Source organism: Doryrhamphus excisus, linkage group LG11 (assembly GCF_037039965.1).
Source record: "Doryrhamphus excisus strain RoL-2023G ecotype Guam linkage group LG11, RoL_Dexc_Guam_v1.1, whole genome shotgun sequence".
Taxonomy (NCBI): Eukaryota; Metazoa; Chordata; class Actinopteri; order Syngnathiformes; family Syngnathidae; genus Doryrhamphus; species Doryrhamphus excisus.
In genome coordinates this window covers 12,698,160-12,724,493 of record NC_136367.1, presented here as the reverse complement: position 1 = coordinate 12,724,493, position 26,334 = coordinate 12,698,160, and the positions used below count along the sequence as shown (strand labels likewise).

Here is a 26,334-nt window from a genome sequence, read left to right as displayed (position 1 = left end):
ATATTCAGGTTGCTTGGACATTTGTCTTAAAACATTTGCTTCTTCCCTGCTTTTGTAGTTTTTCCCTAAAACTTAAAGATGAAATGTTTCCTACAGGATGTTTCTTACGTAATTTGGTCTTTTTTTGCACATCTTTAATTACTGTTCAGTGCCCCGTGTGCATGTGTGTTCGCACTGCAACCAGCCATTCATATTTGACTTTCTGCAGGCAGTAAATGGCTCAGATGCTGTTGATGCATATGAGAGGATTTTAGAGTGTTTAAAAAAGATGGCGGTGTAAGTCAAGCCGTGCGTGTGAACATGCTCCATTCTGGTTGGCCGCCCGCCTGCTCGCTTGCCTGCTTGCCTGCCTCCGGGCCTGGTCGGACCTCCCACTGGGCCACATAAGAGCTGCATGCTGCACCTCCTCAGCTAGCGTTGCTCCTGCAGTGTGAATAAAAGCAGGTCCAGGTGTAATGGCTGATCCTGCTCTGTGTGTAGTGTGCACTAACACATGCACTGTGGGGATTTCAAGCAAACAAACATGCACTGGTTTTTATCACAGCTAGCTTGTTGGAAGACACTAATGCTGCATAACCCACTTCCAGGGAGAAACATCCAGGGATGCAGTAGATGAATAAAAAGTCCAACAACTTACAGCACACGTTTCTTTCATTTACTGCCCTCTGACTGCAATAAAGCCAAATATTTTGTTTTTTTTCTTCCTCAGGGCCAAAACCTTCCTATGATTGACACATACTCTCTGGTTCTACCATATCTTACTTATTGCGTGGAAATATGGGGTAATAACGGTGGTCGTGTGGTTAGCACGCAGACCTCATAGCGAGGAGACCAGAGTTCAATTCCACCCTCGGCTATCTCTGCGTGGAGTTTGCATGTTCTCCCCTTGCATGCGTGGGTTTTCTCCGGGTACTCCGGTTTCCTCCCACATTCCAAAAACATGCTAGGTTAATTGGCGACTCCAAATTGTCCATAGGTATGAATGTGAGTGTGAATGGTTGTTTGTCTATCTCGCCCAAAGACAGCTGGGATAGGCTCCAGCAACCCCCGTGACCCTCGTGAGGATAAGTGGTAGAAAATGAATGAACTATAAAAGCAATCTTCACTCGCTAAATGTACTGCAAAAAAGGCCAGTAAGGATAATTCATAATGCCGCCTACAGAGAACATACTAATTCTTTATTTCTAAAATCACAAATACTTCAACTTGCTGATATAGTTCATCTTCAAACAGCTAAAATAATGCATAAGGCTAAAAATAAGCAATTAGCTAAAAATGTCATCCAATACTTCTCTACAAGAGAGGAGAAATATGATCTCAGGGAAGAAGTACATTTGAAACACTTCTATGCTAGGACTACGTTATGCTAGCCATAGCATTTCAGTATGTGGAATCAAACTATGGAATGGATTGAGTAAGGACCTCAAACAATGCACAACGATGAGCCAATTCAAGAAACAATACAAGCAGTTGATGTTTGCTAATGAAGAGTCTTGAACCAGTCATGATGTGCTATATATATCACTATATTGACACTTACTATGGTACCCATTATGGCATTGGATGCTCATATCACCTCATACTTCGGTATGAGATACATTATTAAATTCAAAAAAACCCTTAAACTGTATTATGGAAAGCAGGAAGTGAACAAATGTAACAGTTAGTGATTGTAAAAGTACCAGATGGAGAGGTAGGATTTAATAAGCTTTGCTTCTTCCTACTCCTTTTGGACATGTGGAACTGTGAACTGATTATGTGATGCATTCAATTGTAATCTGATGCATGTTCAAATGAAATTAAACCATTACCATACTGTATATAAACTCATGATCAAGAATATCAATTCCAAAAACAATATGCTTAGACAATTTGTGCAGTAAATAAAATACCTAAAAGCTTTCTGCACCTGCTTTATGTCCTGATTTATTTTAAATATCATTTTGACTATGTGTATATTTGCAGATTGCCGAGATTTGGGGAACAAAAATGTCTGCTAAGTGTTAGCTCATCTGGCTTGTTCAAAAACATGCCGCCTCACTTGTGTTATTCGTCATCAAAAAAAAAAAAAAGCCGCTTAGCTTCCACCCAATTGCATTATCAATTTGTTAGCGGCGACTCGAGGGGAAGATGCTTGTCAGCTTGGATTTAGCCTCCATTGCTGTTGGGGGAGGTTAAGAAATGTCCTGGTGAGTCGTGATGCTTGTAAAAGAATACACAATTACTGCCAGTGTGTGTTTCCCATCAACATGGAGACTTGTTATTTGATTGTGTTGCTTTAGCTTGCAGCGCTCATTGTTCTGCACTTGCCACGGGAAAGTAATTAAGGTTCAACGTTGAGTGAGTTTTTTGGCTTGATTGTTGTGTGGTTTCGGCATCATGGCGCTAATCTGCTTCAAGGCAGATGAATGCATTATTGTTTGGAGCCAAAAAAAGTATAATTTTTATGATTTGTTCAATGCCACGATGGCGGCTGATGCTTATAAACTAGTGTCTTTGTTTTGCCTCAATGATAATTATTATTTATTTGCCTTTTAGATATGAAAACGCAGCAGCAGCTCAAAACAAAAGGCCGCTAATGAATGCGCGGCTGCAGCACCCCCTGCCGGCTGGCGGTTGCCTCGCAGCGGAGCTGCGGTCCTGATGCTGAGTGATACACGGGGATGCTGCCGCACAGAAGAGGAGGAGGGGGTTGAGCATAAACCCTCTATTGATATTTTTCCGTCTCTGAGTCTCTGTGGCGCAATGGAATAGCGCGCTGGACTTCTAATCCAGAGGCTCCGGGTTCGAGTCCCGGCAGAGATGTCTATAATGAGATTGTGGCATTTTTGGACGGTAGGAAAAACAAGCATCAATGAAGTCCTGGCTTTCCAGCCATTTGGGTGAGTGTGTATCAAATCAAATCTGGCTCAGGATGTATGATACCAACATGAAAGCCCTTTGCTATTTTTATTACAGAGACCCAAAACAACGCCTTTGCATCAGCATCCCAAAAATGTCACCATGTGCAAAAAAGGTCGCAATGGCTTTAATATGCAAATTATTTCCTCCAAAGGGAGTGAAAAGACTGAAAGCGTCTCCAGTGTGGCGCACAGTGCAGCCTTTGTGAGTTAGCGCTGCACTATACTGTCCACCACTGCGAGCTCTGCGATGAGCACGCACGTGTGGCTTTCTAACGCGTGCTTCCAGCACCTGAGGCTGGCATTTAAAAACAGTAAAAAAAAAAAAAAAGCCTCTTCCATCTTCATAACAAGTGTTTAACGGCGCCAGATGCCCTTCTATGCCCACCATTTTAGATACTACACTTGTTGGCTTTGAACATAAAGGCGCTTCTTGGAGAAAATGAAGCTGTTTAATATTGTTATTGTTTATGAGTTAAATAAATTGGCAGACTTAGTGAGCTTTTTCACAGGAGTTGGGAATCGTTCAAGGATCATTGAAGGTGAATTTTTAGAGTTGTCGGCTTCAGAAAAATCTACTTCAATCATGCTTTTTTTTTTTTAAAGTATGGAGAGCAGCTGGATGCTTGAAGATCTCTCTCAAAAAAGCCATCCCTCCACCCTCCACCCCTTGTTGCTTTTATTATGCTGTCGTTTCTTCGTCTTTTTCATTTTCCCCAATGAGACGTCAACGTGCTTTAGGCTGCTGCCACCACCTCCGCCGTCCATGTTTAACCCCATCGCGCCGCCCGCACACACACACACACACACACACACACACATCTAATCCGCCACTAAAACTAATCCTTAATCCTCTCTGGCAAGTTGAACAAACCCTCCCTCCACCCTGCAGCCACCCCTCCCCGCGATGCCTCCGTCTGCATCCTCATTCCCAAATGGGACTGCATGGTGCGTGCAAACATCAGGATATTCTACAATGAAGTCTACGCTAATACGTTCCACGAGGGCAGGGAATATCACACAAATTCTTCAGGGTTCAAATTGGACAATTTCAGAACAACAACATCAGCACGGCGGTCGAGTGGACTAAGACTGTACCATCTACAGTATCCCTCTACTCTATTTTTTCAAGTGTGTTAACCCAACCGGTCGAGACAGATGACCGCCCCACAGAACCTGGGTTCTGTCCAAGGTTCTTTTGCCTCCGTCAATCATGACTGTGACCTCCTTGTGTAAGGCGCCATGAGATAAATTTTGTTGTGATTTGGTCGCTATATAAATAAATGGAAATTGAAATTGAAATAGGGCTGCACAGTGGACAAGTGGTTAGCTCACAGGCCTCACAGCTATGAGACCTGAGTTCAATTCTGTGTGGTGTTTGCATGTTCTCTCCGATTTCCTCCCACATTCCAAAAACATGCGAGGTTAATTGGCCACTCCAAATTGTCCATAGGTATGAATGTGAGTGTGAATGGTTGTTTGTCTATATGTGCCCTGTGATTGGCTGGCCACCAGTCCAGGTTGTGCCCCGCCTCTCGCCCGAAGACAGCTGGGATAGGCTCCAGCACCCCCTCGACCCACGGTAGAAAATGAATGAATGTATAAACAGGACTGACCTGGAATGAAGGGGTATGGAACTTGACCTGGAACTTTTCCAGCCTTCTTATTAAAAGCTTTCCTGCCTTTTTTCTGTCATTGCTCTGTATGAATGGCACTGACCTGGAATGAATGTCTTTTTCCCGGTTTTATCTTGTGATGCTATTCTGTGTAAAAAAAAAAAACACACTGACAGAGAATGGGAGAGAAATGCTTGGCATTTTTCTAGCTGCTCAGATTGTATCACATTCCCCTTTAACACTGTCTGAAAATCTTGTCATTTTTGCAGCTTTATCCCATGTTGATGTTTTGTGTATAAGGTACTGACATGGAATGTAGGGGGAGAAGTCAGCCTGACAATTTTGTAGTTTTGGGGGTAGCGCAAGAAGCCTTTTTCACATCGTCAGATAAAAAGTGGGCTTTTTCCAGTTCCGCTGTTCTGTACTAACAGCTCAGACCTTCAACGGCTGGATTAAGTTGACCCTGCAAGGTTCCGTCTTTGAAAGTAGCATCATCAGCTCCTATTGTATTGTTGTTAAACACTGGGACTTTTTCTTGTGTTGTTGTTCTCTATACAATGCACCGTTTTTTTCCTGTGTGACACGCATTCAGGCTGTAAAAATCACACTTAAATGTTTCAGATCGCTGCACGGCGACTGAAACTGGTTAGAGTGTTGGCCACACATTCAGGAGATTGGGAAACCTTGGGTTCGAATCTCCTCCTGGGCATTTCTGTGTGGAGTTTGCATTTACTCCCCGTGCATGCGTGGGTTTTCTCCGGGTACTCCGGTTTCCTCCCACATTCCAAAAACATGCTAGGTTAATTGGCCACTCCAAATTGTCCATAGGTATGAATGTGAGTGTGAATGGTTGTTTGTCTATATGTGCCCTGTGATTGGCTGGCCACCAGTCCAGGGTGTACCCCGCCTCTTGCCCGAAGACAGCTGGGATAGGCTCCAGCACCCCCGCGACCCTTGTGAGGAAAAAGCGGGAGAAAATGAATGAATGAATGTAGATGGATGGATGGATAGGTGGGTGGATGGATGATTGGATGGATAGATGGATGATTGAATGGATGGGTGGATGATGGGTAGGTGGGTGGATGGATGGATGGAGAGATTGATGGATGGATGGATGATTGGATGGATGGGTGGATGGATGGATGGGTGGGTGGGTGGGTGGGTGGGTAGGTGGATGGATGGATCGATGGATGGATGGGTAGGTGGGTGGATGGATGGATGGATGGATAGATAGATTGCCTCTTGCCCGAAGACAGCTGGGATAGGCTCCAGCACCCCCGCGACCCTTGTGAAGAAAAAGCGGTAGAAAATGAATGAATGTAGATGGATGGATGGATGGATGGATGATGGATGGATGGATGGATGATTGGATGGATGGGTGGATGGATGGGTAGGTGGGTGGATGGATGGATAGATAGATGGATGGATGGATGATTGGATGGATGGGTGGATGGATGGATGGATGGATGGATGGATGGGTGGGTGGGTGGGTAGTTGGATGGATGGATGGATGAATGGATGGATAGATGGATGGATGAATGGATGGATAGATGGATGGATGAGTGGGTGGGTGGGTAGGTGGATGGATGGATGGATGATTGGATGGATGGGTGGATGGATGGGTAGGTGGGTGGATGATGGATGGATGGATGGATGGATGGATGGATGGATAGATAGATAGATACTAGATATCCCAAAGACAGCATTGTAAGCTAGCTGAAATTAACTTGCTTTCTCGTGTTATAAAGCACCATAGTAAGTGTTCATGTTTCACGTCACACTTTCCAAGGATTGCGAATGATGGGCAATATTCCAAATGAAGTCCAATTCCCCGGTTGCGGCATTACTTTTACGCCAGACGTAATTGGACACACATTTTACAAAAAGTTCAGCTTTTGTCTTGTCAGACCACAGAATATTTTCCTAAAGATTTGGGGGATTGTCAAGAAGTTCTCCGGCAAAATTTAGACAAGCCTTAATGTTTTTGTTCAGCAGTGGTTTTTGTCTCAGAACACGCAGGTCGTTTGCCCAGTGTATTTCTTACGGCGGAGTAGTGACCTCTGACCTTAACCGAGGCAAGTGAGGCTTCCAGATCTTTGGATGTTGTTGTCGGGTCATTTGTGACCTCTTGGTTGGCCTTATTTTTGCCGTTGAATGGCTCTCACTGTGGTTTGCTGGAGTCCTAAGACATTAGAAATTGCTTTATAACCTTTTCCAGACTAATAGATGTCAATTAATCTCAGTTGAGTTATTTTTTAACTGGGATATTTTTAAACTCCAGCACCCCCATGACCCTTCTGAGGATAAGTGGTAGAAAATAAATGAATGAATGAACATGCAAGAAAAATAAATATATATGTATCCATATATATGCGGCATATATAGGCGGTACGGCGGTCTAGTGGTTAGCGCGCAGACCTCACAGCTAGGAGACCAGGGTTCAATTCCACCCTCGGCAATCTCTTTGTGGAGTTTGCATGTTGTCTTCTCACCCGAAGACAGCTGGGATAGGCTCCAGCACATGCTAGGTTAATTGGCCACTCCAAATTGTCCATAGGTATGAATGTGAGTGTGAATGGTCGTTTGTCTATATGTGTCCTGTGATTGGCTGGCCACCAGTCCACCAGTCCTCTTGCGCGAAGACAGCTGGGATAGGCTCCAGCCCCCCCAATGACCCTTAGAAAATGATTGAATGAATGAACATGCAAGAAAATAAATATATATGTACGTATACATATATATGTATAGGTGGCACGGCGGTCTAGTGGTTAGCGCGCAGACCTCACAGCTAGGAGACCAGGGTTCAATTCCACATTCAATTGTGTGGAGTTTGCATGTTCTCCCCGTGCATGCGTGGGTTTTCTCCGGGTACTCCGGTTTCCTCCCACATTCCAAAAAAAACATGCTAGGTTAATTGGCCACTCCAAATTGTCCATAGGTATGAATGTGAGTGTGAATGGTTGTTTGTCTATATGTGCCCTGGGATTGACTGGCCACCAGTCCAGGGTGTACTCTCACCCGAAGACAGCTGGGATAGGCTCCAGCACCCCCTGCGACCCTTGTGAGGAAAATGAATGAATATATATATATACAGTGAAGAAAATAAGTATTTGAACACCCTGCTATTTTGCTATTTCTCCCACTTAGAAATCATGGAGGGGTCTGAAATTTTCATCGTAGGTGCATGTCCACTGTGAGAGAGATAAACTAAAAAGAAAAATCCAGAAATCACAATGCATGATTTTTTAACAATTTATTTGTGTGATACAGCTGCAAATAAGTATTTGAACACCTGTGTATCATCTAGAATTCTGACCCTGAAAGACCTGTTAGTCTGCCCATTAGAAGTCCACCTGCACTCCATGTATCATCCTGAATCAGATGCACCTGTTTGAGGTCGTTAGCTGCATAAAGACACCTGTCCACCCCATACAATCAGTAAGACTTTAACTTGTAACATGGCGAAGACCAAAGAGCTGTCCAAAGACACCAGAGACAAAATTGTACACCTCCACAAGGCTGGAAAGGGCTACGGAGCAATTACCAAGCAGCTTGGTGAAAAAAGGTCCACTGTTGGAGCTATCATTAGAAAATGGAAGAAGCTAAACATGACGGTCAATCTCAATCGGAGTGGAGCCCCATGCAAGATATCACCTCGTGGGGTCTCAATGATTCTAAGAAAGGTGAGGAATCAGCCCAGAACTACACGACAGGACTTGGTCAATGACCTGAAAAGAGCTGGGACCACCGTTTCCAAGGTTACTGTAGGTAATACACTAAGACGTCATGATGTGAAATCATGCATGGCACGAAAGGTTCCCCTGCTTAAACCAGCACATGTCAAGGCCCGTCTTAAGTTTGCATATGACCATTTGGATGATACAGAGGAGTCATGGGAGAAAGTTTTATGGTCAGATGAGACCAAAATAGAACTTTTTGGTCATAATTCCAATAAGCGTGTTTGGAGGAAGAAGAATGAAGAGTACAATCCGAAGAACACCATCCCTACTGTGAAGCATGGGGGTGGTAGCATCATGCTTTGGGGGTGTTTTTCTGCACATGGGACAGGACGAGTGCACTGCATTAAAGAGAGGATGACTGGGGCCGTGTATTGTGAGATTTTGGGGAACAACCTCCTTCCCTCTGTCAGAGCATTGAAGATGGGTCGTGGCTGGGTCTTCCAACACGACAACGACCCGAAGCACACAGCCAGGAAAACCAAGGAGTGGCTCCGTAAGAAGCATATCAAGGTTCTAGCATGGCCCAGCCAGTCTCCAGACCTGAACCCAATCGAAAATCTTTGGAGGGAGCTCAAACTCCGTGTTTCTCAGCGACAGCCCAGAAACCTGACTGATCTAGAGAAGATCTGTGTGGAGGAGTGGGCCAAGATCCCTCCTGCAGTGTGTGCAAACCTGGTGAAAAACTACAGGAAACGTTTGACCTCTGTAATAGCAAACAAAGGCTACTGTACCAAATATTAACATTCATTTTCTCAGGTGTTCAAATACTTATTAGCAGCTGTATCACACAAATAAATTGTTAAAAAATCATGCATTGTGATTTCTGGATTTTTCTTTTTAGTTTATCTCTCTCACAGTGGACATGCACCTACGATGAAAATTTCAGACCCCTCCATGATTTCTAAGTGGGAGAAATAGCAAAATAGCAGGGTGTTCAAATACTTATTTTCTTCACTGTATATATATGTACATATATATATACACTGACCTTCACACCACTGGCTTCCCCTGCCTTTAGACCATGTGTCTGTTATGCTTTACAGTAACTGATAAAGACTGGCAAGTTAAAGTGTTCCCAATCATTGTATTGCTTTGTGGAAGCGCCCAGGTAGGGCACCATTGCTGGCTTAGCCGGCTTCTGTATACTAGGCTCAGACGTCTATATGCAGGTTCTATTTTGGGATGTCTGTGTGAAAAGAGGCTATGGGTGACAAAAGTCAGATCACAGTCGTGATAATGTGTTTTATGTCGACATGATGACATGCACCCCCCCACCCACACCCACACCTACACATAGACACACACATCACAGCCACCCCCCCTCCTTGGCTCTGGCCCTGCATGCTCTGTTCTCCTGGTGGTGCGGGCCAAACGCTATTAAAATCCCCTCCTTCTCTTGTCCCCTCCCTCCTCTCTCCTCTCTCTCCCTCCTCTCTCCTCTCTCCCTCGTCTTTCAGCCAGACTGTTTTTTGCTGCAGTGAGCGGCAGCAGTGGAGAGAGAGACGCGAGAAAGGCGCTTGGAAAAAAAAAGGGGGGGAGCAAAAGCACCACAAAAAAAAAACAACAAAACAACAAAAGACACAAGAAGGAGGATTTCTTCGCCAGAAAGAGTTGGATAACAGACTGGGTGGAAAAAAGGAAGGAGCTTCCACAAGCAAAGAACATCATCACCAGGGAAGCCAAGTGGAGACAAGGAGGTGGAACGTAACGGTGAGTGACTGCGTGCGTGTTTGTGTGTGTGTGTGTGTGTGTGCGTGCGCACACGCTATACAGTTTCTTATTGTGACTGTGCAGACACACCTGTCACTACTGGCGCGCTTCTGCAGGAATGTGCACCGTGAGAACGTGCTCGAGTGCGCGTGCGTGCGCGCGCGCGTGCTGCTAATCTGTAATGCGGGTTTGAGAGAGAGACTAAGAGAAACGTAATCCTTTTGTTTTTCTTTAAAATGTTTTATTTTGAAAGGCTTCTCACGCCCCGCCGTGTGAGCCCCCCCCCCTCTCTCTCTCACACACACACTTCCAGAAATTACCATCCCATAATAATCAATGTCAGGAAGTGGACGCATATTAGTAAATGTTGTTATTGACGCCATGATTGTTTATAAATTGTTATGGTGCGTTTGTGGGTTATCTTTCCACACGCTTCCTTTTCCCTTTTGTTTTGTTTTCATTTCAACAGGGAAAGACTGAAGCGGCAATAAGCTACCCCCCCCTCCAACGGCACCTGCCCCTCCCAAGTCCATCCCATCTCTGTGCACACCCATCCCCCTCCCCCCCTCCGTCCGTCCCGCAGGCAACGCTCCCTCCGCGCGGTGACAATGAGCGTGCGCTTTTTTTTTCATGCTATTTTAAGAAGGGTGCGCACGTGAGAGGAAAGGAGTGTGCGTACTTTGTAGGACACGAACACCTTTACCTCCTTTTTTTCCCCTACAAAACACAAACACATGTGAAAAATGAGGACACGTCCTCATGTATAACTCCTCTACTGATGGCGCACAAAAGGGTGAACATTTGTCAAAACATTCCCTCCTACTTTGTTTTGGATGTTAAACTCACCACACGGTGGCGCTGTTATTATACCCTGGATGGGATTGACTTGAAATTTCTCGCACGGCTCCATATGCGCTGTATAAAACACTTGCTGTAAGTTTGTACAAACCTTTATTGAACTGATGTTGATGATCTTTATGCGTCCATAAGGCATCTGTATAAAGATAATAACACTTTAAGGATATCAATATTAAATGCATGTGATGCTTTATAAAGCCCAGCCTGTCTTGTAAAAGTTGTCAAGTTTCCAGTAATTAGCCATGTCCCTGTTTTTGTTGTACAAAACTGACTTATGAATAACATTATTTTGAATAATGTTGAATGTATGAGGTGGCACGGTGTTCGAGTGGTTAGCGCGCAGGCCTTACAGCTAGGAGACCAGGATTCAATTCCACCTTCGGCCATCTCTGTGTGGAGTTTGCATGTTCTCCCCATGCATGCATGGGTTTTCTCCGGGTACTCCGGTTTCCTCCCACATTCCAAAAACATGCTAGGTTAATTGGCCACTCCAAATTGTACATCAATTTTTTTTTTTTTTTCGCAGACATTTATTTTTGAATCATTTTCTGCATGTAAAACTATAAATATTGGGATGTATGGAACAGATTCATTGGATTTACATTACTTTCTATGTGAAAATTTTCTTTGGTTAGAGTTTGTTTTGGTTTGTGTCGGACTTTCTGGTACGGATTAATGACACTAACCAAGGCACCACTGTATATTGTCTACCGCTTTTTCCTCACAAGGGTCGCGGCGGTGCTGGAGCCTATCCCAGCTGTCTTCGAGCGAGAGGCGGGGTACACCCAGGACTGGTGGCCAGCCAATCACAGGGCACATATAGACAAACAACCATTCACACTCACATTCATACCTATGGACAATTTGGAGCGGCCAATTAACCTAGCATGTTTTTGGAATGACCCACTCTAGGGCTGCATGGTGATCGAGTGGTTAGCGCACTGACCTCACAGCTAGGAAACCCGAGTTCAATCCCGTTCATGCGTGTTTTTTTTCCAGGTACTTCGGTTTCCTCCCACATTCCAAAAACATGCTAGGTTAATTAGCGACTCCAAATTGTCCATAGGTATGAATGTGAGTGTGAATGGTTGTTTGTCTATATGTGCCCTGTGATTGGCTGGCCACCAGTCCAGGGTGTACCCCGCCTCTCGCCTGAAGACAGCTGGGATAGGCTCCAGCACCCCCGCGACCTTTGTGAGGAAAAGCGGTAGAAAATGAATGAATGAATGTGACGTATGGAAGTCACCTTGAAGGAGATGGGACATAAACAAACTAGAACATAATAAGCCGCCATTGTTGTTTTGCTAGTGAAAAATGTCCACCTAGCGAGCCATATTAAAATAGCAATATTTTAATTAGTTCTTTTGTGTAACTAAACAGACAAAATACATTTTTTCATTCAATGTAAACAGCCCCGCCTCCTCATTACCTTTAATACACCGCCACCATCGCTGTATGTTCGATTCCCATCACCCCCGGTGCTCTCTGTGTGTCATGATCCAAGTAGATCGATGCGTGCATGTGAGCAAGGGACCACAGTCGTTTTATCCATGGCGGCAGGAGAAGTGGAGTTATAACAACTGGCTGTCTTACCGCAGGTCGCCCTCCTCTGGGATTCCACCCCCCCCTCGTGAGCTCCTGGCAGCCCCTCCTTCGCTTGAGATTTCAGCGTAAACAAGCAGGATCTGTGCGCCCAACCATGGCTTTCCCATCAGCCCCTGCTCCGTTATGGATTGCCGGCCTAATGACGCTAGCCTTTGCAGCTGCAGTTCACAGCAACGTTGTCTTTGGTAAGTGCCTCGCATTTCAATGTCTCACTCTGGTCCTATCCGTGAGTGCCACCCTTTGCCGCCCGGCACCTACTCTCCTTCGGGGGCCGCTGACCTCACCAACATTCAAGTGGTGCCCCTTATCTGTTGACTGGAGTTTTTTTTTTGCTAGTTTCCTGCATTATGACAAGAGGGGCACAGAAGCGTAACTAACCGTATGGGACACCCTCAAAGCGAAGCCCCCTGAGCACGAGGCATGTGTGAGACGTCCATAAACTTTGGCCCCATTTCAACCCTGTACAGTTTGGTACCACACATTCCAGGCCTTTACAACCCTTTTTAGCGGGATACTGGTTTCAGTCCTACAGTTTTAGGTGCTTTAGGTGGAATTTGTGTCAGGTGTATTCCGGTAGAGATGCTTATCTTCTTGTTTGAATCCATGGACGTCTTATGTTGTGTCGCCATGCTATGATGTGACCCTGTCTTAGCCCAATTTGGGTTTACCGACCCCCTGGCAAACCGAACTAGATCACACAGTGAAGCAGTTTTTTGGTAACATGAGTAATATTATGGTTCCTCAAGGTTCAGTAAAGTTAGAAACTTTTGTCTTAATTGCTTTCATAACAGCAATATTTTTCATAACTATGGGTGACAATGTCAGATATTTGCCTTTCCCGCTTTGCATTTTTGTCCGAGCCCATTCTCGGTGCTTCTTCATATGCAGTTTTATGCAAAAACTGCTGTGCTAGATTGTCGCCAAACCTGGTGGAGCAGTGCAGCGTGCCAAGGAAGGAACCAGAGGCAGTGTTTGATGGTAAACAAAGTACTTGTGCGCTATTTTGCCTGAAAACTTGAAGTACACACACCGTTCTGTACCTAAGATTTAGAGCTTTTACAAAGAAAATATGATGTTTTCGTAAAACATCATAGAAACATAAGTGAGGTGTGACACCTGAAGAGATGTTTGGGTGCCCTTGAGCAAACTACTAATCCCCCGATTGCTTTCGTAATGCATGCCTTGAATCTATTTGCACGGAGCTGAGTAAATAATAATTCCCCCACGGGGCTTAAATGCAGTACGTCGTTATTACTACAAGCGATCAAACGTCTGATACAAACTACAACCACAATCCAGTGCTCGTGTTAGATCTTGGGTGTTCCTAATGAAGTGTCTGCTGAGTGTGCGTTTGTCCCGCGGATTAGCAGTGGTTTTAACACAAGGTTTTCTCCGGGTACTCCGGTTTCCTCCCACATTCCAAAAACATGCTAGGTTAATTGGCCACTCCAAATTGTCCATAGGTATGAATGTGAGTGTGAATGGTTGTTTGTCTATATGTGCCCTGTGATTGGCTGGCCACCAGTCCAGGGTGACATTTATTTTTGAATCATTTTCTGCATGTAAAACTATAAATATTGGAATGTATGGTACAGATTTATTGGATTTACATTACTTTTCCATGGGAACATTTTCTTTGGTTAGAGTTTGTTTTAGTTTGAGTCGGACTTTCTGGTACGGATTAATGACACTAACCAAGGCACCACTGTATTTATTTGTATTTATTTTTTTAAATCAATGAACCACTCTAGGGCTGCATGGCGGTCGAGTGGTTAGCGCGCTGACCTCACAGCTAGGAAACCCGAGTTCAATCCCGTTCATGCGTGGGTTTTCTCCGGGTACTCCGGTTTCTTCCCACATTCCAAAAACATGCTAGGTTAATTGGCTACTCCAAATTGTCCGTCAATTTCTCTTTTTTTTTTTTCGCAGACATTTATTTTTGAATCATTTTCTGCATGTAAAACTATAAATATTGGAATGTATTGAACAGATTTATTAAGTATTTCCACTAAAATACGGCACAGGTAGGAAATGCTGGCTGGTAGAGGTCTACACGGAGGGGCTGGCCCCACGGCTAGTCGGAGTCCTCGGCTACGGGGCGGGGCGGGCGGAAGAAATCTCAAGAACATGGCTATGGAAAACTGGAGACTTTTTGCTTTCCGCAATAGTTCTTCACAAATATGCATTGAATTATGGTTTATAAATTTGTGTAGATAATAAAAGTCACTGAATGTCTTAACATTTCACCATTAACATGCATTAACATCAACATGCATAGAACTTTTGCACAAACCACTGCTGCAGAAGACACTTCAGGTGCACCTTCTGGAATTGTAAAAATGATCTTTAATATTGATAGCGGGCGGCACGGCGGTCTAGTGGTTAGCGCGCAGACCTCACAGCTAGGAGACCAGGCTTCAATTCCACCCTCGGCCATCTCTGTGTGGAGTTTGCATGTTCTCCCCGTGCATGCGTGGGTTTTCTCCGGGTACTCTGGTTTCCTCCCACATTCCAAAAACATGCTAGGTTAATTAGCGACTCCAAATTGTCCATAGGTATGAATGTGAGTGTGAATGGTTGTTTGTCTATATGTGCCCTGTGATTGGCTGGCCACCAGTCCAGGGTGTACCCCGCCTCTCGCCCATTGACACCTGGGATAGGCTCCAGCACTCCCGCGACCCTTGAGAGGAAAAAGCGGTAGAAAATGAATGAATGAATATTGATAGCCTCATTTGTTTCTTGAAAGGTCACCTATATTGTCCATAATCCTTCCTTATATCATCTTTTCCACACAATTTATACTATCTTGAGCTGAAAAAAGAGGTAATTTAATTTTTGCGCTTGAATCTCACCACGGCTGTGGGGCGGGGCGGCCAAGGAAAAGCACAGCCGTGTAGACCTCTTCTGGCTGGAGTGGGTGTGGCTTAACGGAGAGAGGGAGGGAGCTAGGAACTTTGGAACCAAAGATCCAAAGTCCATCCGGTGCGGTTTACCAATTGTGTAATGCTCCAGTGATGGTTTTTACCAGCAGTGCCGACTTCAGATGGCGAGCTCGCCCTGATGATTTAGTCCTCAAACTCATCGAGACGCAGGTGGAACGCTGCTGGCATTCTCTCGGAAGACTTTAAGATTTAATTGCACAGGCAAAGAGCGCCTGCAATAAACGCTACTGCATTTGCATTTTCACAACATATCCTCAGAGGCCTCTAGTGCACCCCCCCCTCCATCCCACCCCACCCACACAAACACACACACACACAGACCTACTGTACTCGCCACTGTGTTCAACCACAACAGCTGTTCTGCATCCGAGTGTAGAAAGCAACTCTTGCGTACATACGCTCCACGCCAATGAGCAAAGGTGATGGAGACGAGGAAGTGATGCTCACTGATGATGCTAATGATGCCGATGATGGTGATGCGCTAAAGTCCCGCCTGCGTGGCCCCCGCACCAGCCAGGCATCGCTTTGTAGTGCGGGTCCAATGATGATCTTGGCCGGCGTTCAGACGGGTGTCAAATTTGATTAAGGTGTACCCGCTAGCAGGCCTGACCACGCGTGACCGATCCTCGCTTTGGTCTGTTTTACATTATCGTGTCAGTCAAAGAGAGTAATTAAGCCCCCAGCGGCGTCTGACAATGTTTAGGAGATGAGACGACATGTCAACATATGATTTGGAAGGGAATCGGATCGGGATCGTAGTGTAGTTTCACTCTTATTGTTGGCTTACTTTGGTCTCAATCGTTCGATTGATTAGTAAATTAGGGCGGCACGGTGGTCTAGTGGTTAGCGCGCAATGTGGAGTTTGCATGTTCTCCCCGTGTATTTGTGGGTTATGGTTAGGGTTAGGGATGTATGGAACAGTTTCATTGGATTTACATTACTTTCCATGTGAAAATTTTCTTTGGTTAGAGTTTGTTTTGGTTTGAGTCGGACTTTCTGGTACGGATTAATGACACTAACCAAGTCACCACTGTATTTATTTATATTTATTTTTTAAATCAATGACCCACTCTAGGGCTGCATGGCGGACAAGTGGTTAGCGCGCTGACCTCACAGCTAGGAAACCCGAGTTCAATCCCGTTCATGTGTGTTTTTTTTCCTCCCACATCCCTAAAACATGCTAGGTTAGTTTATCTTTTTTTTCAGACATTTATTCGCAGACATTTATTTTTGAATCATTTTCTGCATGTAAAACTATAAATATCGGGATGTATGGAACAGATTCATCTTTGGTTAGAGTTTGTTTTGGTTTGAGTCGGACTTTCTGGTACGGATTAATGACACTAACCAAGTCACCACTGTATTTATTTATATTTATTTTTTTAAATCAATGACCCACTCTAGGGCTGCATGGTGGTCGAGTGGTTAGTGTGCTGACTTCACAGCTAGGAGACCCGAGTTCAATCCCGTTCATGCGTGGGTTTTCTCCGGGTACTCCGGTTTCCTCCCACATTCCAAAAACATGCTAGGTTAATTGGCCACTCCAAATTGTCCATAGGTATGAATGTGAGTGTGAATGGTTGTTTGTCTATATGTGCCCTGTGATTGGCTGGCGACCAGTCCAGGGTGTACCCCGCCTCTCGCCTGAAGACAGCTGGGATAGGCTCCAGCACCCCCTCCGCGACCTTCGTGAGGGAAAAGCGGTAGAAAATGAATGAATGAATGATTAGTAAATTATTTGTTTTCTCTTCAAATAACAACAAACTCGAGTTTAACTAAAACAAACCTGAAAGAACCCTTGAACTCCCATGCGTTTGTATTTAAGCGGTTCTTGTCAGTAAATGCGCCATCCCAGCAGTGACAGATGCTAATATTACTTACACTACATCAGATCTAATGATACGCCTGCCGGGGAACGAGAATATGGCCCCGTTCATGTAGTACGTAGACATTAATCAGAGTTAAACTTTCTTATTTCTTCATCACGTTAAGTGCAGGAATTTGTCCGAGTGTCGCAATAAATAGTGACAATGAATCGTCTCGCCGGTTCGCTGGCAAAGCAGCTCCTTGGTTCCTCTGGGAGCTTGCATAAGGCCCAGGACGGATGCCAAAAAATTCAAGAGACAGACATATAAAAGGAAAAACAGTGCCACCTCCCCCCCAACGCGGAGGGAGCGTGGGGTCATGGAATGGTTAGAGTGAGAAAATGATGACCTATTTCATTCCTGTAACATCCCAATAAGGGGCGTCCCTTGGAGGGAGGGAGGGAGGAAGGGAGGGACGCCATCCCTCAACTGGACCGGCAGAGATTCAGAAAGATGGCTTTCTTAGGGCGTCTAATATTGTTACCTCCATACAGGGTTTGTGTTTTCTTTTGGTTTTATTGTGTGCTACTTCCTGGCTACATTTGTTTTAGCATGTTTCTTATACATTTTGCATACCATAGGTAAATAATTGGGTGGCACGGCGGTCGAGTGGTTAGCACGCAGACCTCACAGCTAGGAGACCAGGGTTCAATTCCACCCCGTGCATGCGTGGGTTTTCTCCGGGTACTCCGGTTTCCTCCCACATTCCAAAAACATGCTAGGTTAATTGGCCACTCCAAATTGTCCATAGGTATGAATGTGAGTGTGAATGGTTGTTCATATGTCTATATGTGCCCTGTGATTGGCTGGCCACCAGTCCAGGGTGTAACAAAGACTGCTGGGATAGGCTCCAGCACCCCCGCGACTCTCGTGAGGAAAAACCCGTAAAAAATGAATGAATGACTGAAGGTAGGTAATTTGGTCATTAGCTACGAATTAGCGATGGCGCCAAAAAACATCTCTATCCAAGGTATCCGCGGGTGCTAAAAAAGTGTCAAATCCAATAACTTCATTCATTCATTTTCTACCGCTTATCCCCACGAGGGTCGCGGGGGGTGCTGGAGCCTATCCCAGCTGTATTCGTTACACCCTGTACTGGTGGCCAGCCAATCACAGGGCACATATAGACAAACAACCATTCACACTCACATTCATACCTATGGACAATTTGGAGTCGCTAATTAACCTAGCATGTTTTTGGAATGTGGGAGGAAACCGGATTACCCGGAGAAAACCTGGGGAGAATGCAAACTCCACACAGAGATGGCCGAGGGTGGAATTGAACCCTGGTCTCCTAGCTGTGAGGTCTGCGCGCTAACCACTTGATCACCATGCCGCTCTTAAAATCTCATAAATGTCTTAAATATGATTTTGAATGGTCTTAAAAGTGTACTTTTATTTAAAGCTTGCTTTTAAATGTGTAGATGTTCGAGCACTCTGTATGATAACTACAAAACGTAACTACTAGTGCAGCCCAGGCAGGATTTATTGAGCACAACCAGTTGGTGTGCGGTGCGTATGCTGCACACTCCAATTTTCCCTGGTGTCTTCTGTACTTTTATGCGAGTGTAGATGTGAAATGGGTCTTAACTGGTATTCATTATGGTCTTAAAAAGTCTTAAATTGGACCCGTTGAAGTCCGCAGAGACCCTGCTGTTGTGTATGATGGGCAACATTTAAAGTGAAGAAAATTCAGCATGGGTTTGCAGGATCAGAAGCTCGACGTTTCACACTTCAAATGTTAATTTTCGCTTTTGGAAAACATTTTTCCGAGAGAGTTGGTGTAAATTAAATTATGATCATGACCGCAGTCCAGATGATTGACTTTAAAAGAGAAGATATTGTGCTCAGATATTCTGGTAGCTGTTTCTTGCAATAGAAACATTCCAATGTATCCAATTTGACATTGGATTTCAGACATTTTCTCCAATATTAAACACCCCCGTTGGGAACGCTGCTTTTTAACATAGTACTGAGCTTATCGCGGTATTGAATCTCAAAAGTTGGGTTGTAATTTGCTGTGCTTATGTAAGACCTTAGCTTAAAGGAGGGTATAAATTCCATCCAGTCCATTCATTCATTCATTCATTTTCTACCGCTTTTCCTCACAAGGGTTGCGGGGGTGCTGGAGCCTATCCCAGCTGTCTTCAGACAAGAGGTGGGGTACACCCTGGACTGGTGGCCAGCCAATCACAGGGCACATATAGACAAACAACCATTCACACTCACATTCATACCTATGGACAATTTGGAGTGGCCAATTAACCTAGCATGTTTTTGGAATGTGGGAGGAAACCGGAGTACCCGGAGAAAACCCACGCATGCACGGGATTGAACTCGGGTTTCCTAGCTGTGAGGTCAGCGCGCTAACCACTCGAACGCTATGCAGCCCTAGAGTGGGTCATTGATCTAAAAATATAAATACAGTGGTGACTTGGTTAGTGTCATTAATCCATACCAGAAAGTCCGACTCAAACCAAAACAAATTCTAACCAAATAAAATTTTCCCCTGTAATGTAAATGCAATGAATCTGTTCCATACATCTCGATATTTATAGTTTTACATGCAGAAAATGATTCAAAAATAAATGTCTGCGAAAAAAAAAAAAGATTAATTGACGGACAATTTGGAGTGGCCAATTCACCTAGCATGTTTTTGGAATGTGGGAGGGAAAAACCGGAGTACCAGGAGAAAACCCACGCATGCACAGGGAGCACATGCAACAAAAGAGAGAACATGCAAACTCCACACAGAGATGGCCAAGGGAGGAATTGAACCCTGGTCTCCTAGCTGTGAGGTCTGCGCGCTAACCACTCAACCACCGTGCAGCCCTACATAGTACCAATGGAGTCAAATGGAAAAATAGCTTAGGCTGCTTATTAATGTCACAGTGGCTTGGCGGTAATTCCCCCCAGGCTTTGTATACCTCTGCTTGTTAATGAGTCACTGCTTATCAGTCAGCCTTGTTAACAGGCAGAGGCCTCGCTTCCAAGCCGCCTACTGCTTTTGTGCACTAGCTTATACTCCCGCATTAACCCGACGTCTTGGCACGCAGGAAGTCAACAGTAAACAGTAAACCAACAGCAGCGCACACAGGAAGTGGGCATCCAGCCAAAAAAACAGAGGGGGTCCTGCGGGGTTTGGATTGGTGGGATGCTGGTAGAGGAGCCCAAATAGCAAAGAAGGGAACAGCTTGTGCACAAACACATGAGCATCGCCCCTTCCTGTAAATCAGGGGTCTCAAACTCAATTTACCTGGTTATTACCCTACACTTTTTCAGTACTTTGGTTCCGGTTTTCCACACCAAAATATCTGATAAAACATTCCACTGTTCTCAAATATCGTAACTTTTATTTTTCTATACACAAAATAAGATAAAAAATAAATACATAAACAAATTAAGAATAAAGACAATAAATCAATCAATCAGTAATAAATAAGTAAAATAATAATAAAACAGCAAATAAGCAAAACGTAAGAAACCACATACAGTTGGTAGAGGAATGATTTTTTTCAGATTCAAATGTACAGTATTAACAGTTATTTAACCTTTAACATGAACATGAAACTTAATCATTTGACCCAATTAGCAAGTTAGCATCGTACTCAGTTCCATCTGGGAGCAGCGTCGTAACTTTAACAACACAACAATCTTGACGTGTATTTTCCATTTTATTCCAAATCATTCCCTGCATTTATTTGTACCCGGCGTCATAAGCCTTTAGCTTCATTGCTAATCCAAAGCAAAACAGGGCGGGGTGACAGGGTAGGGTAACAGTATGGGCGGGGCAAAATCATGTTAATTGTGTCCGGTGTGCACACAGCTTTAAGCTGTCATTTCAACATTAAACTTTGGTATCAAGGTGGGGGCCTCAAAGTAGCGTCCCGCGGGCCAAATGCGGCCCGCGGGCCCCGAGTTTGAGACCCTTGCTGTAAATCTTCCCACACCAGTGACTGGTCCACACTTTCCCCATCCTGTAATCCGTCTTCATTATGGGCCTCAGCTGGAAAGCCTGGTGTGCTTGCCCCCCCCCCATCCCTCGCCCCCCCCCGACTCAAATTGGTAAATAAACTCTTATGCATGCTATCTCGTCAAGAATGCAAACATTCCTCTGCAGGATGGCGATCGTAGCAGCCAGGTGGGCGACGGACCCTTCCAGCCCCGCACGTCACCAAGGTAATTGGGTCAGCGCGACCGAATCAGGGCACAGACGGCCAATTGCATGCCTAATCTGTGCCCTTCTGAGAGGCACTTTCCCACCGCGCGGCGCATGGCTGCACATCCAGCTGTGGAAATGGGTCTTTCAAACGATGCGCAATTAGTGCCTCCCCCATTGGCTCAGAGGAAGCTCAGTCAGTGACACATCCAGAGGAGCAGAACCACAGTAATGAGCGCTGATGTGACTCAGAATAGATAGGACTCACGGAATTGATACAGTGTCGCAGAGAAATGGGGGTATAGGAGGATTCCATTTCTGCTCCTGAGGTCCAATCTACACAAGGGTACCCGATGGAGCTAATTATTGCTTTGTAGCTTTTCCAGAACCAAGAAGCTGCAGGGTCGTTGGTTAGTGTCGCGGTTCATATAGCTAGCTGTCATGGGGATGGCCAAGGCTCGATTCCCAGTCAATGACCAATCACAGGCCTACTGCGACTCACTAGAGATCAGTCCAGGGTAGAGTTCGCCTTAAGTCAGCTGGGATTGGTTCCGCTGCCCCCCCCTTCTAACACCGGACAGAATAAAATTGATGGATGGATAGAAAAAGAAGTAGGTGTGTTCTAAAAGCAGTACATTTGAGAGTACCCCCCCACTGACAAGACCTCTCTAAAGTACTGTGGTGTACTTTCCGGAGTGTGCGGTCCATTTTTCCCAATGTATTGTCAAGTGTCAAACTGTTTTTTTTTTCTTTTTGAATCTCGTATTGAATCTCGCATCTAGTCCGGATGCCTCCCGGACGCCTCCCTGGTGAGGTGTTCCGGGCATGCCCAGCCGGGAAAAGGCCCCGGGGCAGACCTAGGACACGCTGGAGGGACCATGTCTCACAGCTGGCCTGGGAACGCCTTGGTGTCCTCCCGGTGGAGCTGGAGGAGGTGACCGGGGACCGGGAAGTCTGGGCTTCCCTATTGAGACTGCTGTCCCCGCGACCCGGACAAGCGGGGGAAAATGGATGGATGGATGGATGGAATCTCGCATTGATGGGCAGTTGCTCCGATGGCTCCTCTGTTCTTCCATTGATGTGCTGAGCTCGGCACTTTTAACCCAAGCCACCCCCCCCCCCTTACTGATACATAACATTGAATTATTTATGTTAAGTAGATTCCTCTGTTGCAGGCCCTCTTAGCGTGGAGCCCTCCATTATGACAGCACTATTTGACTGCCCACCACGCCCTCCTGCTGCATCCTCGCTCTGCGGCATCGTCAACATAAGCAGGCAGACTGACTGAAGACTGATGCAGCAGCATGTCATGTGGACCCCAGATGAAGTCGACTAAAAAGAAATACCTCCTTCTTCTGTGAAATCTGTGAAATCAATGAGCAAACAGCTTGGTGTATTGACGTTTTGTTCGATTGGACTGGATGGGGGCGGCACAGTGGTTAGTGGTTAGCGTGCAGACCTCACAGCTAGGAGACCAGGGTTCAATTCCACCCTCGGCCATCTCTGTGTGGAGTTTGCATGTTCTCCCCGTGCATGCGTGGGTTTTCCCCGGGTACTCCGGTTTCCTCCCACATTCCAAAAACATGCTAGGTTAATTGGCCACTCCAAATTGTCAGTCAATTTATTTATTTATTTTTTTCGCAGACATTTCTTTTTTAATCATTTTCTGCATGTAAAACTATAAATATCGGGATGTATGGAATAGATTCTTTGGATTTACATTACTTTCCATGAGAAATTTTTCTTTGGTTAGAGTTTGTTTTGGTTTGAGTCGGACTTTCTGGTACGGATTAATGACACTAACCAAGTCACCACTGTATTTATTTGTATTTATTTTTTTTAATCAATGACCCACTCTAGGACTGCATGGCGGACGAGTGGTTAGCACGCTGACCTCACAGCTAGGAAACTCAAGTTCAATCCCGTGCATGCGTGGGTTTTTTCCGGGTACTCCGGTTTCCTCCCACATTCCAAAAACATGCTAGGTTAATTGGCCACTCCAAATTGTCAGTCAAATTATTTATTTATTTTTTTTCGCAGACATTTATTTTTGAATCATTTTCTGCATGTAAAACTATAAATATCGGGATGTATGGAACAGATTCTTTGGATTTACATTATTTTCCATGGGAAATTTTTCTTTGGTTAGAGTTTGTTTTGGTTTGAGTCGGACTTTCTGGTACGGATTAATGACTCTAACCAAGTCACCACTGTATTTATTTGTATTTATTTTTTTAAATCAATGACCCACTCTAGGGCTGCATGGCGGACGAGTGGTTAGCGTGCTGACCTCACAGCTAGGAAACCCTAGTTCAATCCCGTGCATGCGTAAGTTTTCTCCGGGTACTCCGGTTTCCTCCCACATTCCAAAAACATGCTAGGTTAATTGGCCACTCCAAATTGGCCATAGGTATGAATGTGAGTGTGAATGGTTGTTTGTCTATATGTGCCCTGTGATTGGCTGGCCACCAGTCCAGGGTGTACCCAAAGACAGCTGGGATAGGCTCCAGCACCCCAGTGACCCTCATGAGGAAAAGCGGAATGAATGAATGAATGGTACTCTGTACTCCATCGTAGTTGTAGTTCCATCGGAGCTAAACCCGGCCCCTCCCCATCTCCATCGGGTCTATTTTCGGCCTCCGTGGATCTTCATTTGTTTCAGCCGCTGGTCACCTGGTCTGGATAGCATCTGAAAGATCTCATTAGGCTTCAGCAGATTCACTCACAGAAACTGCTTGGGAGGAGCTCCTTTAATTCCCGCCATGATGATCATGCCCGTCAATTAGCAGTTTGTTGTGCTAAAACATAAAGATAGCATTCCGAAGCTCATCCTATTAGGACGTGTGCTTTAAAGGATGTTAGTCATCACCCATGGGAAGCGCTGGAATTCTAAAATAACATTTCCCAGGTCCATAAAACAAGTCATTTTCTACTGCATTCACACCAGGCATACTTAAGCCATATTGCTCTCTTTGTCTTTAATGTTTGTTCTTCTTGGATCAATTATGGCTTTTGGCGTCTAGATGAGCCGTGTGATTACAAAAACGTGATTATTCAAAAAAAGGAGAAAATGGAGACCCCGTTTTTTTGGTGTGAGTTTGCAGGGGATTCACATCTTCTGTTCATCACGGCGATTAATTAAAGCGGCGGGGCTGATTGATTAAACCCCCAACAAAACTTTTAACTCTTTAACTCGCTGTGGCCGAGGGCAAAGTTTACGCCACGCCTCCTGCACGTCGCTTCTGGCATTTATATTTGTACATTTTCACAAACATGGCGAGAGATGCAGATGCTCACATACGTAGTTACTACTGGATGGAAGAAAACAACAACAACAACAACAATGGCGTTTAAGGCCGCTGTATGTCACCAGATCAACATTACAATTTTGTCAACAAAATGTAAGAACACAACCACATATGTTATCAATAGTATTTTACAATAATTATCTATATTATTTCCAATTACAAGTTAATCTGCATGAAAATGACATCACACATTAACATAAAAATAAATAAATAAATAAAAAATATTAATATAAAAAAACTTAAATAAAATTCATTCATTTCTACCGCTTTTTCCTCACAAGGGTCGCAGGGTTGCTGGAGCCTATCCCAGCTGTCTTCGGGCGATTAAATAAAATTTAAATAAATAAAAAATTATTAAATAAAATAAAATTAAATAAATTGATAAATGAACAAAAATAAAAGAATAAAGGAAGTGGAAGTGAAAAACACTGTAGTGGGGATAGCAGTGACAATTGGGAAGTAGTAAGACTCAAGTGTGATTATTTAATTTATTTTAATGTAAGAAATGAAAATTTTAACATAAAAAACTTGAATAAAAATGAAATAAATACACATTTTATAAATAAAATAAAATTAAATAAATTAATGAATAAACAAAAATAAAAGAATAAAGGAAGTGAAAAACACTGTAGTTGGGATGGCAGTGACAATTGGGAAGTAGTAAGACTCAAGTGTGATTATTTAATTTATTTTAATGTAATAAATACAAATGTTAACATTAAAAAAACTTAAATAAAAAAATAAATAAAAATTTTATAAATAAAATAAAATAAAATAATTTAATAAATAAACAAAAATAAAAGAATAAAGGAAGTGAAAAACACTGTAGTTGGGATAGCAGTGACAATTGGGAAGTAGTAAGACTCAAGTGTGATTGTTTAATTTAATTTATTTAATTTATTTAATTTATTTAATTTATTTAATTTATTTAATTTATTTAATTTATTTAATTTATTTAATAATTTTAAAGAATATTTTTCTTTTTTTCTCTCACATACTCTTATTTTTCAATTTCACTGAAACAATACCATAACATTGATGTTCTTACATCCATGTTAGCTTGTGATGACTGGTGTGGTGATGTACGATATGATGACTAATAATGAACTGGATGCTCTTGGCACGTAGTTGGGTGCCTCAAGCTGGGTGAGGATGGTTGAATGTATGGTTTTTATTCTGTGTAGACAAGGAATAATATATGTTTTGTTGGGATGAGGTTGGAATCTGGGTGGTTATGGGGGTGGGACTAGATAAGTCTTGACTTCTTCCCACTCCCTTTGGAACATGTGTACGTTTATATATACATAGGTATTTTTATTTGTATTGATTTCGGTTGGTTTGTTGTGCTTTGGATGTTTTTCATTTAGAAATACAGAAGAAAAAAAAAACATCAGAAAGAAAGAACACTCGACCTTCCCATTTAAATCTCATCAATCAGATTTTCATTGTCAGAACAGACACATCTTGAGATCCAGAGTTTCTTAAAGACCAGAAGACCGGAGAGATTTTGGGATTTTTGTAAAGTGGAAGCAACACTCCACTTCCTCACCCTGGCTCTTGAAAGAAACATCAGTCTGCTTGCATCTCAAGGTCGAGGGAATTAAGGGTCCCCTTCTTTCTGCGGTGCTGTC

At 44.0% G+C, this 26,334-nt stretch overlaps 1 protein-coding gene and 1 non-coding gene across 5 annotated transcripts in view; both read left to right on the top strand.

Moving 5' to 3' along the window:
• The first annotated feature begins 2,731 nt into the window (after nucleotides 1-2,731).
• On the top strand, nucleotides 2,732-2,805 carry trnar-ucu (transfer RNA arginine (anticodon UCU)). Its single transcript has one exon. It is a non-coding gene; the product is annotated as a tRNA-Arg (tRNA).
• A 60-nt stretch (nucleotides 2,806-2,865) lies between these two features.
• Nucleotides 2,866-26,334, top strand: part of cadm3 (cell adhesion molecule 3) — a 174,187-nt gene continuing 150,718 nt past the window's right edge. For 2 of the 4 annotated variants that reach the window (XM_058091040.2, XM_078794760.1), the window contains exons 1-2: nucleotides 9,714-9,966; nucleotides 12,423-12,614. In XM_058091040.2, the coding sequence (XP_057947023.1) occupies nucleotides 12,524-12,614 (91 nt within the window). In that variant the 5' untranslated portion in view covers nucleotides 9,714-9,966; nucleotides 12,423-12,523. Of the gene's footprint in view, nucleotides 2,883-9,713; nucleotides 9,967-12,422; nucleotides 12,615-26,334 lie in introns of those variants that run through there. The other 2 variants (XM_078794759.1, XM_058091024.2) reach the window with 2 other exon arrangements.